General features: G+C 37.6%; 2 protein-coding genes across 2 annotated transcripts; both read right to left on the bottom strand.

The window, feature by feature from the left end:
* Positions 1-3,104: 3,104 nt before the first annotated feature.
* On the bottom strand, positions 3,105-4,282 carry LOC113338770 (probable N-acetyltransferase HLS1). The gene is made up of 2 exons (XM_026584156.1): positions 4,106-4,282; positions 3,105-4,004 (listed from the first exon to the last, which is right to left on the bottom strand). Exons 1-2 carry the CDS (start codon positions 4,280-4,282, stop codon positions 3,105-3,107), a joined length of 1,077 nt encoding a protein of 358 aa, XP_026439941.1.
* A 1,051-nt stretch (positions 4,283-5,333) lies between these two features.
* LOC113338988 (ammonium transporter 2-like) lies at positions 5,334-7,545 on the bottom strand. Its single transcript, XM_026584386.1, has 4 exons — positions 6,679-7,545; positions 6,293-6,578; positions 6,095-6,198; positions 5,334-5,974 (listed from the first exon to the last, which is right to left on the bottom strand). Exons 1-4 carry the CDS (start codon positions 7,327-7,329, stop codon positions 5,540-5,542), a joined length of 1,476 nt encoding a protein of 491 aa, XP_026440171.1. The 5' UTR covers positions 7,330-7,545; the 3' UTR covers positions 5,334-5,539.
* Between the last annotated feature and the right edge of the window lie 6,704 nt (positions 7,546-14,249).

Raw genomic sequence — 14,249 nt, 5'->3', positions numbered from 1 at the left:
CAAGTTGATACAGATTATAATGAGAGGATGGATGCTGATATTAATCGATCAGCGATTGTACCTTACATTCCAGAGGGGTATACAATAAATTCTCCTAATAAAGATAAAGGGTTTGACCCTGATGCGGAGGAAGAAGCTCGAAAAATCTTGAATTTGGTAAATACGAAGTTGGCTATAACATCAGTTAATGGTACTACATCGAGGAGTAGTAAAGTGCGTGGTCCTTTACAGTCACATAAACGCAGTTTTAAGTGAAGTTATGTTGCTAGCATGAAGATTGCTACGGACACGAGTAATCTATAGAGTGCTTGGAGTTCGTGTGGTTATGCTTGAAGTTTAAAAGGTGTTATAGGTGTTTACAGTTTCCTGTAAGGGCCTGTTTTTCCCATTTCTATTTTTACGATTTTTAGAGGTTTCGTCCGCCCTTTAGATAAGGGCCCGGGACCCTCGGGTCCCCTGGTAATTACTTGTAACTACTGTTTTTGGCTTTAATATTATGACTTAGCTAAAACAAAAGTGTTATCTTATGTGCTATTCAAACAACTTTTTTTTCATGGGCCTTATGTACTATAAAATCATTTCTTTTTTATGGGCGCCTTTCTCAATCCCGCCCATGTTCGATTTACAACTTCGATGACTATTCTGTTTTAACAAAATTTGACTGAAGTAAAATGGCTATTCTGTATTGTTACTAACATGCAGGATTGTTTCACTTGAATAGCATTTTGTCAAGAATATAAATCACAATTTGGATAACTTTGCCTATGTAAGTGGTTCAAATTTTTCCTCACAAGAGATAAATCTAGGGATGTAATCGTTTGTCAAAAGTGATGGTTGTGATTAAAATTAGAAATGCATCTAATGGATAAAAGTTATCACGTCATTAAGGTTCCATAATTCTTCATAATAAATAGTCTATTAATTATCCATGATAATATTTTGTTAAATGTCAAATTAAAAATGATAATATATAAATTATTCTACTAATGATGATGACAAATATATTTTTATTAGCTAATACAAATGACAAAAGCAGACATATCTATGAAATTATCAACTAAACCATGTCTTCTTTTTAGGTAAATACGCATAATTAATTATAAGAATACGCATATCCCCACCGCTACACGCGCCCAAAAGCAGATAAATCAATAGTTGTAGAAAATTACTTATTTTTAAAAACGCATAGTTAACTACCCTTGATTTAATTTCTCAATTATTTGATAAAAAAATGCTAAAACATGGACAACAATTGTTAGTTTATACAAGGGTTAAAATTGACATAATATTTTAACTTATTATGAAGGCCGTGTCGTTACGGTGCGGCTGAATAACTAAAGAAATGAAACAACGAAAGGTCGAACAATTAGGTAAGATAAAGGACGCTCTGGAATCATTCTTGGAAAATATAAATCTACGGTTGTAAAATGACCAGTTTAACTAACTTTGAATAATAAATATTTTTTTGATATTTCATAATAAATGTTTTTTTAGTTAATCAAATAGATATATTACCATTGATACAATTCATAATAAATTTATCTTACATTAAATCAGTAAGCATTAATGGTGGTTATGATAATGTGCGGGGGTGGTGGATCGGCGTTGGGGTAATGGTGGTGGTAGTTGGTGAGAATGGTGGAGTGATGATGTTAATGGTGGTGGCGGTGGTAGAAGAAGTAGTGGTAGTAGGATGAGAAAGGTGTCCTAAGATAGATAAATTATTTAGTTACCCTTGGTTAATTTTATTTTTTTATTATTTTTTATTTGATATTAGTTTTAAAATTTATTTTTTTATTAAAATAATATTAAAGTCCATATTTTTACAGGGAAAAGATAAATCAATAGCTGTAGTTTAAGATTTGTCTGTTCGGGGTAGGAAAGAAGATGAAACTTAAATAAAAAAATTGACCATAAACAAGGCTACACGCGAACCAAATTGTAAATTGATTTAGTTTCTTATATCTCTCTTTATTCCCTTTTTTCTGCCATGATTTTTGTTTATGCCATTTCTCCTCGACTTCATGTGATTATGCATGATTGAGAAATAGTTCATGATAATAAGTAAAGAGAGAAGATAAGAAAACAAATGGATCAAAAATTACAAATTATTATACTTTAGGAAAATGAATAAACATAAATCTATGTAAATTTGGAATAATTCGTATCACCAAAGAGAGAAAAGTAATTCCTGAAGATAACCGATTTTGTAAGATTAATCTGATTGATTTTGAAGTAATTTTGTGTTTTCAGCTTTGTTACAGATTTGGTGAACGACCTTTGATGATTCATATCTTTTCCAGTAGGGACACTACTTTGTTTTGAAGAAGTGAATGAAATGGTGTTCTACTACGCATAGGCCCATAAAATTTTGAGGAATTGGTTAAAAATTAACCATTTTTTCCCTAAAGGATAGTATGAATTACAAAACATAAATTTTATAAAGATTAACCATGTTTGTACTACGTAATCTAAGAGAACATTTATCGTTACTGAGGTAATATTTGTTTGTTTTTTTTATCTAATTAAACTAATTTTTTTGAAGATATACAGAATTAAACAACTAAATCCTCTCAATAAAGCATATTTGTACTACTTAATTGTGACTATTTCAAGTTCTATGTGGAATGTGAATATGAGCAATGTTTATGTGGAATGTGAATGTAAACAATATTTGAGAATGTGATTGATTTGAGGTTCCAGCCTTCTACCAACCGTTTTAGACTGTTGTATGTATGTTGAAGCCCATTCCAAAAAATAAATAAACAAATTAGTGGGTAGTACCGTTAGGTGTTGATGAGTTTTGGTGGTAAATTTTGTACGATGAACAAAATAGACAATGATCAAATCCCGTGCCGAAAAGGCCCAGTCCCATACATAACACGACGCAATTAATATGCTCAATGATGAGCATTTAGCAATCAACCAGCAGGCAGCAAACTTGTATGTAACATATACACTACTCACTACTGGATGGCAGCAAGCCACATAAAATTACAGGAAAATCCGAAATTTATTTGATATTTCTTCAAACCTCTCTAGGGTCCACAAAAATGGTTCTTGGATGTGTGCATCTTATTAATTCAGAAATGGTATTTTGCTCTTCAATCTAAGGCTTTTACGCACCACAAATCTTCACTAGAAGACAATGTTTTCCAATGTAGGATATGCACCTTTAATTTCTCAATATTACCTCCTCCAACTTCTGTAACAATAATTTTGCAGTCCTTGCACTTTCTAGCCAGGTTATGAACGAATTGGCATAGAGAATGAACAAGTAAGCCGGAATCAGGCCCTTCACAATACAAACCATACATAAAATAGAACCCGAATTGATTGAAAATGTCTGATAATGAACGTATCTTCATGCATGGGAAGACTCGGTCGATAAACCTCGAAGTTTTTCCATACATTTTCCAAGTTATTGGTGCATTTCCAACCCTAAGCTTGAAAGCACCACAACTGTTCCAAACACTAAGCATATCCCAACTATTCGGTGGAGGAGAATCTGATCGGAATTCGCTCCTAAATTCGTCATGAAAAGCAATCCAAGTACCCAAACTTGAACTATTTTTCAGGACGTTATCGATATCATATGGGAAGAGTTCTGTTGTTCCCATAAACTTCCTATAGAGACTTTCTGCTTTGTCAGTCGTCAGCTTCATAATTCGAATATTAGATGATATAGACTTGCTGTGATATTGGCTCACTGGATTGACTAGGATTGACGGAGTACTAAACTTGACAAAATTAAGCTTGTCTACGAAGAGCTTTACTGAGGCTTTGTTGTCCTTTTCCGTAGCCATATACGCGAAATCAACTCCATTTGCAACAAACCATTCTTCTATATTCCGTACTAAGTTTGAAGCTACTCCGGTTCTTCGATGAAGTGGCGAAACTCTTAAACCCAAGATGTAACCGACGATTTTAAGATTGCTGCAGCAGTTTGCAATCTTTATAGTACCTTGAATGACTCCAACCAACTCGTTATTGAACTCAGCAACCTAAATTATTGCATCAAAGTTTCGTAAATAATTCGTTAGACATATATAGCTGCATAAGATTAATTTTTCGACAGAAGATGATGATCACGTACGGTACGTACCAGCATTTTGAACAATGGGCTGTTTCGTATTCTACAAACGGGGTCACCCATCGTGTCCATGAAGAGAAATGGCGGTGTCTGGCCTACTTCACATATGCGTTCGAGATTTTCTGTTCCGACTTTATCGATGTTCTTGTCGTAATCTCTAGTTTTAATCACTTCATGATCAGATGCCATTCTAATCAAATGTATCAAAATATTTCCAACATCAACTTTATTCGCACTTCTGCCGGAGTTGAAATAACTGTAAAGCTATGATGGGTTTCACTTGAGTAGAAGAAACAAGTGAAGGCTTTATTTATAAAGCTACAGTTGCTAATGGATTTCACTTGAGTATAATGCTGCAAAAAAAGGGGTATCTAGCTGACCGCTGCGAACACTTGTGTGAACACTCCCTGATTATTGCAGGCGAATGACATTGGGGAGTTTACCATCCAAGTAGTGGGGTGTGAAGAATAATTTCTATTTTAAGGTGTGAACTATTAGTGCTCTTTCTTGACAAGTTAAAAACAAGGCCCAAAGTAAAGGTAGTGTGAAGTGTAAACTTTCTTTCTTTTCTTATTTTGGTGTGTTTTTCTTTGGAACTATTATCATTCTCCGTTTAGCTTGCATACAAAACCTCAATTGGCCAGAGTGATACGTTCGTCCGCAATAGGACACATGTATCACATTTTGGTGCTGTTGAAGCTTGTAACTTGTTGTTGTACAGTTTTATACTCGGTTGGTGAATGGTGACAGTTTCCAGATTTCATTCTCTATTGAAGTCAGAGCTTCATGATGCCTTTCATACTCGGTTGGATGAGGTTAATAGTGATGCCAGTCCTTCTAGAATCCTGACAGACTCAAAAGAATCGCAGAAGACTATGTGAAATGTGAATTTGTTGGAAAATTAAATTTCTAATACTAAAAGTTGTCTCCAGTGCCAAACGAAGCTCAGACTAAACCACAATGTTTTCTTTTCGCAGGCAGGTAAACTGTGACTCCTTGTCCTTGACTGTCACCCTCTAGTATCAGATGTGTAAGTGGCTGCTTGGATGCCCAAGTGGTAGCGGCTAGTATTGCTAAACTTTCTTGCCAATGCCAAATGTTTTTATTAACCGTTCTTTTTCATACTAAGAAGTGAAAATCATATTGAAGTTTTAAATTTTTTGAAACATCATGACATTGTCAAACGAAAAACTTAGACGAATAACACCACATTGGTCATCATTAAGAATTCCATTCAAAATGAAATAAATTGAAGCATGAATTCCATTCATTTATTGATTGTATTAACCATCAGCCATCCAGACCATAAGCTTGAATTCCTAACATGTCATGACTCAGTCCCACAATCATACTTACAACAACTAAAACATATCTACACTAGTCTCTTCCATGCCTGCACTACCATACAGAATCAACACATACCCTAAAAAAAATTAAAATGGAAGCTTATAATTGAACAGTAACACCAATAGCACCATTATTAGCATGATGTTGATTAGGCCTAATTTGCTCGGTAAACAATGAACCATGTTTAGCTGGATCATATTTCTCACCGTCACCCCAAAGTGCATAAGCTTCTTCACCATGAACCGCATCATCTCCAATCATAAGCTGATTATCAGGCATTCTCAATGGTATCACCAGCCTTATGAGAAGCAGTATAATTGAAGTTGATAGCAAATTCCATACTATCACGAATAAGGCTCCAACCAATTGCTTTAAGAATTGCATCCCACCGGTTCCGCCGTAGAACGCACCCCTCGAACCCTTAACAGGTAAGAGTAGATCGCACAGAACCGGCTCGGCGAACAACCCAGTAAGTGCCCCACCTAATAGTCCGGCTACCGCGTGTGTGTGAAACACACCCAATGTGTCATCAACCTTTTACAATAGAAGACCATAATAATCAATTACAGCCACATTGATCACATTACACTAATCACTACCTAATTAAATATTGAAAAGCAAAATGAACTTATGAAATAATGGTCAAAATAGTACCTTTTGTAGCAAAGTAGATTTCTTGTGAAGTATCATCATGGTAAACCAAGGTATGCTACCTGCAAGTATTCCCATCACTATCGCAGCCCACGATTGAACCAACCCTACACCAACCATAAATCAAATTACCATTAAACCCTCTTCATCTTAATTAAGTACTAATTAAACTAGAGCATAATATATTGATGAGCTATTTACCTGCTCCGGGAGTAATGCAAACAAGACCGGTCATCATACCCTGAATAGCTCCAATCACAGAAGGTTTCTCAAAGTAGATGACATCTAGAATTGTCCAAACAAGAAGACTTGTCGCCGCACATATATTCGTGTTCAAAATAGCAATCGGAGCACTAGTATTTGCAGCGTAAGGTGCACCTCCATTGAAACCAGACCAACCCATCCACAATAATCCTGCTCCGGCTAACATTAACAAAACATTGTTTGGTGAAAATCGCTCTCGATCGCCTCTCACCCTTGGTCCAACCTACATATTATAAATTAACAAGCCGCCGTTAATTACTCGTTAACAAGGTGAATTCCGACTACTAAATCAATTCATGAAAATGAAGTTTGTCAAAATTTACCCAGTAAGCGGCAGTAAGACCAGCAATTCCAGAAGAGACATGGATAACATAACCGCCTGAGTAATCAATGACACCCCATTGGTAAAGAAATCCACCACCCCAAAGACTAAACGCGCCGACAGTGTAAGAAAAGATTAGCCAAAGCGGAACAAAAGCCATCCAAGCCTTGATATTCATACGACCGAGAACAGAACCAGCTAATAATATCATAGTAATAGCTGCAAAAGTGAACTGGAAGTACACTAAAGTAGCCATGGGATAAAATGGTTCGTTCCTTCCAGTTTCTACTGATCCATCCTTATGACGATGAGTGCTTGCAGGAACATTAGCTCGGCCCAAAAGATATTTTTGCCCTAGAGCCGGTGCACCTTTTCCCCAGAAAGGAAGAAGCTCATCACCAAACGCCATTCGATAACAGAGTAAAACCCAACAAATCAACACAGCAGCAAAGGCGTAAAGTGCCATGAAAGCTGAATTTACTGCCCATTTCTTCTTTACAATACTACCATACAGAATCACTAATCCAGGCATGCTCTGTAGTGCAACCAAGGTTGATGCTGTCATTTGCCATGCGTTATCACCTTTGTTAAGCCAGTCTGGTACAGATGGGGATGACGGATGGTAAGCGAAACCGACAGCCTGATTAGCCATGATCCAGAATTCAACTGAATCTGCTGAATGGAAGTAAGATTGAGATAGAATTGGCTTTAGCTATTTCTAGCTGAAGCAGTTCCTCACTCTAAGATTCTAGTTGTTTGATTCTGATTGTTGGGACGTTTTTGGTTTTCTTCTTCTTCAATGTGATGTCAAGATTTGAGTATAAGTAGTGACGGATTTGAGTGTAAACAGGCTAAAAGAGGTTTCTATTGAAATGAAAGCGAGGAGGATAGGTTGAAACTGGTCTTCAAGTCAATGTTATTATTGGTGGGGTTAGTTATGGATGCCTTAAAAGCCAGTCAATCGCTGCCATCTACTCTCTCCTGCAATGACAAGGAAAAGGTGTCATCAAATTTGTGGTGCTTTCTTTATGTTGACTTGGACTTTTAATGACTTCAAAAAAAAAATATCTTTACTTGGTTTACGATGACATCATGAATGGATTTTACAGTGGTTTATGAATTTTAAGGAATTATAGAGACAAGAAGAGGGAGATGTCGATGAGTTTGGACTTTTACACAGACAAAAGACTGCTCCCATTATCAGCAAAAATGTCTGACCAAAACCTCTTCGTCCGGTTTGACTTTCTACTCTGGAAGGGTGGTATCATTGGACTGAGAAACTACGTGTGCTATTTCTTAGAAGCAAGTGGAAAATTTGGTGGATAAGTTGATATGAGGAGTAGATAAGCGATTGTTTGATTTTAAAAGTCTTTGGAAGAATTTTCGCAGACTAGTGGTTCATAATTTCTGCACAAGAACTTGTCTAATTTGTCTTCATCGAAAAAATTTGTAATTTGTAAGTTTAAAAATGCTTATTTACTTGTTTAATTAATCATAAGTTTCACTTAAAAATGCCAAGGTCCAAGGATTACATTACATTTGATAGCCAGGGAAGGACAGTAGTTTAATGGCGGTGGGGTTCCAATAGGGAGTGAAGAGAGATGTATGGACCAGACCCTAGTTAGTAAGTTCGCGAATTTTTCCGTATCACGAATTTTATCGTTTTATTCGCGTACGTTTGTAATTCTGAACACAAGTCGTATATTATGTGGTATTCCCGGATTATTCGCGAACCGTTCACAAATTTTACGTATTCCGAATGATACGTCTGCTTAATTCGCCATAAATTCTTTAGCTTTTACTTTTCAAAGATTCCACTTTTTGGGCTTTACTGCCTTCCGAATATTAGACGTGTTGTAATTTTTATGAAACAAAAACGACTGAAGAGATTTGAAGGTGAAGGTGAGAGAGATCTCAAACTCACTAACCAAGCATCTAAACCACCATACGACGTCCTCTTGGATAACTAATGTTGTATATATTATTAATATCATCATATTAAGTTTATTTTTTCTTTAAATAACTCACACATATGCATAAAAATTGGTCTATGACCTTATAAATACAAATTATTTGTTATATATAGATACCGAATTTTCAGAGCCGAACTCATATTTATAAATCGAATTATACACGTACGTATGCCGTTCCGAATTACTGATGAATCACGTCCCGTTGACCGAATTTTGGACCGAATCTGGATTTTACAAAACCGTATAATACTCGTACGTTTGTCGTTCCGTACGTTTGCCGAATCCCGAATTGCTAACTAGGGACCAGACTGAGCTGTGGCTGCTCAGAGTGTTGTTAGTTGGTAGATGGGGGGAGTTATTATTGCCAGATATCTGGGGAAAAGTTAAATTTACCTCGTATAATTGGGGTCTTTAAAAACAATTAGGGGACCGATCAATTTATACCCACACAAAAAAATTTAGGAGGATTCTAAAAGGTGGTGAAAATATTGTTTTACCCTTACTACTTAAAAATCTATCCTCCTCTCCCAAGTCCCACCCGAGTTCTCCCTCTCTCCTCCATTAACGACACAAAAAAAAAAATCATCGTCGATACGAAAAACTTTAATCCGGGAAGAGAATTAGAAGAAGAAATGGCACCGATTAGAAAGTAAGTGAACTAAGACCCTCCTTTATTTTGATTTTTTCTTGAGTTTTGATTGTGAAATTGAGGTGTGGGACCGATTTTTTCAGTTACGGTGAGTGGGTCGTTACTCTGTATTTTCTTAAACCCTAACGATTCTTCATATGCATGTTAACTCTATGAAAAATCGTTAAGCTATATGATGTTTAAGTTAACGATCCTAATTCTGCTACTACAATTTTTTGCCCTAGATTTGGGTCGTTACCTCTGTAATCGAATCTATTGACGACCCTAATTCTGCTAAGAACAGTCTCTCTGTCTTAAAAATTAGAAGTGTCGTCAATATATATATTCGAGTCATCATTGAACTCTTATGGTTTGGATTAGAGTCGTTACTCTTAGTTGACGACCCTAGTTGCAAAACAGAAATACTCACTGTCCAAAATATTGATAGGTCGTCACATTATTTGTTAGTGTCGTCATGTTTTCTATTAGAGTCGTTTCTGTTTTAAATAATAAGGTGACGACCCTTTTTCTGATAGCATGAAACACTCAACTGATTTGTTCCTTTTTTGTGTATGTTCCTTTTTTGTGTATGTCCCTGGTCTGATCCAGACCGTATGACTACAAGTATGACGACCCTAAGTGTTAAATTTTACATGGAGTTTTGGTTTTAGAGTCGTTCATGTGTTAACCAAAAAACATAACGACTCTGGGTGACCTAGCTAAAAACGGTCGTCAATCTGTATCACACTACCCTAACGATTTTTCATAACATGGAAAAGTTGCAGGTTTTGAGTCGTTATTAGTAGTGTCAATATATTGACAACCTCACATAGTTGTTTGGGTATACACCCCCCGACTCTGACGACCATTACACTGAGTTGTTTCATAGTGGGGATGATTTGACCACTTGGAGCAACAAACACACAAATCGAAGGGTATAAGATGTTTACCTGATTATTTTGAGTTTAGGATTCCTCATTTTGAGGGTTGGTTCCTTCATTTGTACCAATATTAATGGCTTCCTCTATTAACATTTGTTCATCAAACATCCAATAGTTGAGACAATTTAACCTTCAACACAATCATGTTTGTTATTTGAAGCTTCACCAACATCATTTCCTTCACTACAATCACTCATTTATAAAAACTCTAATTTTCTCCACAAAAACTCCTCTTCTTCTTCTCAACACACAAAAACACTAACTTTTTTTCCCCCAAAAATTTTAACTCTTAAATCTGATTTTAACTTAAACAAACTAATTAACTTAACTTAACTAATCATTAACGCTAATCATTTAAGGGTAGTTTAGCCATTTCAAAAAAATGGGATAATGATGAGTGCCAAATATTGTATATTTTTATCCCTTTTTGTTGGCATTTTAACTCATCTTTTATGCATTAATTCTACATTTTATCCCATATTCTGTATTTTCATTGTTTTCAAGAATAAATATTTTTATTAATTAATTTTGCATTTTTAGGTAATAAATAAAGTTCGGATGAGTCGCGGAGCGAAAAGAGCAGAAAAGTAGTGAAAAGCCGGGAGAAATTACGCAAGGAAGCCGCGAAGAATGGTGCGCACAACCTCATTTTCTACACACAAAAGCGCCTCCGTTCTCAGCCATCAGATCAGTTCTCAGAAGCATCCGATGGTCGCTCCTTCATAGAGCATCAAAATCTGAAGTCTCTGCCGAGCACCACAGCGCTGAAATTCCAAGCCTTCAGATTAGATGGTAGTTGAATCCAACGGTCGCTCCCTTGCTGTTCATCAACGTTTGATATCTCCGCCTTACACTACAACACCTAACCCCATCTAGAGCCGTTAACTTCGTTGTATAAAAAATCCAGCGGTCGCTACAAGCTTCACTTCATCTCACCGTCAGATTAATCTTTCATCTCCCTATCCCACGGCTCAGCGTCGCAGATCATCAAACTCGATACACTCGCCTCACACCCTAGCGACCGAGCACCTACACCTCAAACAAACGCACCCTTCCCTTTCTCCATCGAACCATCTCCTCCATCAACCCCCTCTGCAGAACCACCATACTCTGTACCACCACCATGTCCGTCTCCATCACCACCACCTCACCCCAAATCACTCCACTATTTCTCCCCAAATCACTCTACCTAACCCATCATCACTATCACGTTTTACATCAACTAATCTCCTCAATTTCTCATCTCTGCCGACTGAAACCCTAGGTGAGAAATTGAAGATATAAGTTGATGTTAGAGCAGCAATTGGAGCGGAGATGACTCAGGAAGAGAAATAGAAGGATGGGTCGACGAGATGGAGCGAGAATTTCATCAACAGTAGGTAATTGGCAAAACCTAATTTTACTGACTTTGGGGAAAATTGGGGGAAAACCTAATTTTGTGTAATGGGTATAAATTGGTGTTGGGGGAAGCATTAGAAAGACACTATTGACCTCTCTGGACTAGCCAGTAGAGAATTGGCTCAAATTTTATTTTTCAGTGTTCTTCTCAGTTAACAGTGCAAGTTGCTTATGTGTTGAATTATCTGATATGTGCTAGTTATGTATGAATTATCTATGTTAGTGTATGCATGTTGTCACTTCATGGTTAGCATGAGCTAATCATCTTCAGGCCAAGGCTCAGTGAAGCCTTGTGCACTGTCAAGTGTGAATGAGCTAGTTGGTTACTTCCTGTTGCTGTGTTGTGAATGTGTATTTGAGAGAGGCCAATGCTCATAGAGCCTGTGATTGGCTGTACTGTCAAAAGACAGCCAATGCTAGGGGTAGACTAGTGAGCAAGTTGGTGTTCTTCCATTTCTAGTGTATGCTTAGGATTGAACATAACCTAGACCATGTCACTTGATTAGGACACAAGGTGGATCATAAGCCTTGGCTTACCACCACTTCTCTTTCAGTCAATCTTAATTTCAGTCACTTTAATTTCAGTCCTGTATGCTTGTATTTCAGTTACTTTTCTTGCCTTTCATTTTCATGCATTTGTAGCTATTGTGCACTGAAGTCAGTGCACTGAACTCAACCTGCCCTTGGCTTCCAAGCCTTGGTTATTTGCTGCTTCTTTAGCTGTTTCTTTGCTGCTTTACTTCCAAGCCTTGGTTGTGTTGCCTTTCTTAGCCTGCTTCTCTATTGCTTTACCTTGTGTTCTTTTTCTCTGCCTGAAACCTTGGTTGCCTTTAGCTTGCCTGCCATAGTGCATTGCCACTCTGTTAGCCTAGGAAAACTTCTTATATGCTCCTCCCTGTGGACAAACCCCTACCCCCTTTTATTACAAATCTTGACCTTGTATACTTGCAAGTGTTTTGTGTGCATCTTAGAATCACACCAAGTTTTTGGCGCCGCTGCCGGGGAGCTGGCTGCCATATTTTTGAAGTTTTCATAGCTGTTGTGGCCTTGTTGTGCTTGCATAGTTGTGTGTGTTCATTGCTATCTTGTTCACTTGCTAACTGCTGCTGGAGCTGTGCATTATTTGTTGTTGCTGCCAAGCCTGCTGCAAAGCCTGCTGCAAAGCCTGCTGCTGCTGTTGCTGATGCTGTTGCTGTTGTTGCTGCTGTTGCTGGGTGCTGGTGCCTTCTCTGCCAAGCTGTGATGTGCTGTTGCTGCCAAGCCAAAGTCTGCTGCTGCTGTTGCTGTTGCTGCTGCTGGTGAACCAAAGCAACTGCTGCTGCCAAGTGAAGCTGCTGGGCTGCCAACTGAAGTGAAGCTGCTGGGCTCTGCCCTCTTCTAGTGGGCTTGTACTTTTCTGAATTGGGCTTCACCAAGTGCTGCTGGGCTCTGCCTCCTTTTGTTGCTGGGCTCGTGGTCTTCGCTGCTGGGCTTCGTTGCTGCTTGCTCTTGGGCTTCGCTGCTTCTGCTGGGCTTGGACGTGAGCTGCTAGGACGATCCTAAAGCCCAACTGGGCTTGCAACTAAAAGGGGACTAAAAGCCTATTTTGGGCTTCCCTCCAAAAACAAGTAAGCCTAACCCATGAGTTAACCCACTTGGGCCTCATTTAAATTCAAATTTGGGCTTGTAATAATTAATTTAATTATTTATTTGGGGGATTGTAATAATTTTTATTTTCTTTTTCTTTTTTATTTGGGATTGTAATAATTTTTTGTTTTCTTTATTTTTCTTTTATTTTTCTTTTTTCTTTTATGGGTTTGTTTTAATTATTATTATTGTTTTTATTTTCTTTTATGAGTTGTGATAATTTATGCTAGGTTTAGTTCAAAAATTCCAAAGCCCAAATTTTTAAACCAAAAACAAAACCCCTTCTTTAAACCAAAACCCATTCAAAACCAAATCTTCATAACCCTTGTGGCCAAATTGTTTCCGATTGCTCTGTCTGACCAACATGTTAGTTAAGGTACCTACTAGGACATGATTGTGACCTACAGAGACCAGACAAACAGACTTGTTAGAATTAACCCAGACGAACCTATCGAAATTCTAAGTTCTGAGGGAGACAGTCCAGATCAACCAGAAACAATGGGAGAACCACGTACCCTCAAGGATTATATGTACCCAACTAGAGCCAGTCAACCTTCTTGTATTGTGCTACCCGAGGCTAATGGCCATTATGAGCTGAAATCAAGCACAATACAGATGCTTCCTATTTTTAGAGGTGTTGAGAATGAAAACCCGTACCACCACGTGAGAGAATTCGAGGAAATTTGTGGAACTCTGCGTTTCACTCAAATGACCGACGAAACCCTGAAGTTAAGGCTTTTTCCTTTCTCCCTGAAAGATAAGGCAAAGGCCTGGCTCTATGCTTTACAGCCTCAATCCATCATGACATGGGATGACCTCATAAAGGAGTTTTTCAAAAAGTTTTTCCCGAACCACAAGACTGCGACAATTCGTCAAAGTCTGAATAGCTTTGTGCAATTAGAAGGTGAGACCTTAGCTAGATACCTGGAGAGATTCAATGAATTATTGCTCCAATGTCCCCATCATGGTTTTGAAAAATGGAGACTTGTGCAAATTTTGTATGAAG

The sequence above is a fragment of the Papaver somniferum genome, unplaced genomic scaffold (genome assembly GCF_003573695.1).
Source record: "Papaver somniferum cultivar HN1 unplaced genomic scaffold, ASM357369v1 unplaced-scaffold_19, whole genome shotgun sequence".
Classification (NCBI taxonomy): Eukaryota; Viridiplantae; Streptophyta; class Magnoliopsida; order Ranunculales; family Papaveraceae; genus Papaver; species Papaver somniferum.
The sequence above is the reverse complement of the archived record's forward strand: the minus strand, read 5'-3'. Positions and strand labels throughout refer to the sequence as shown.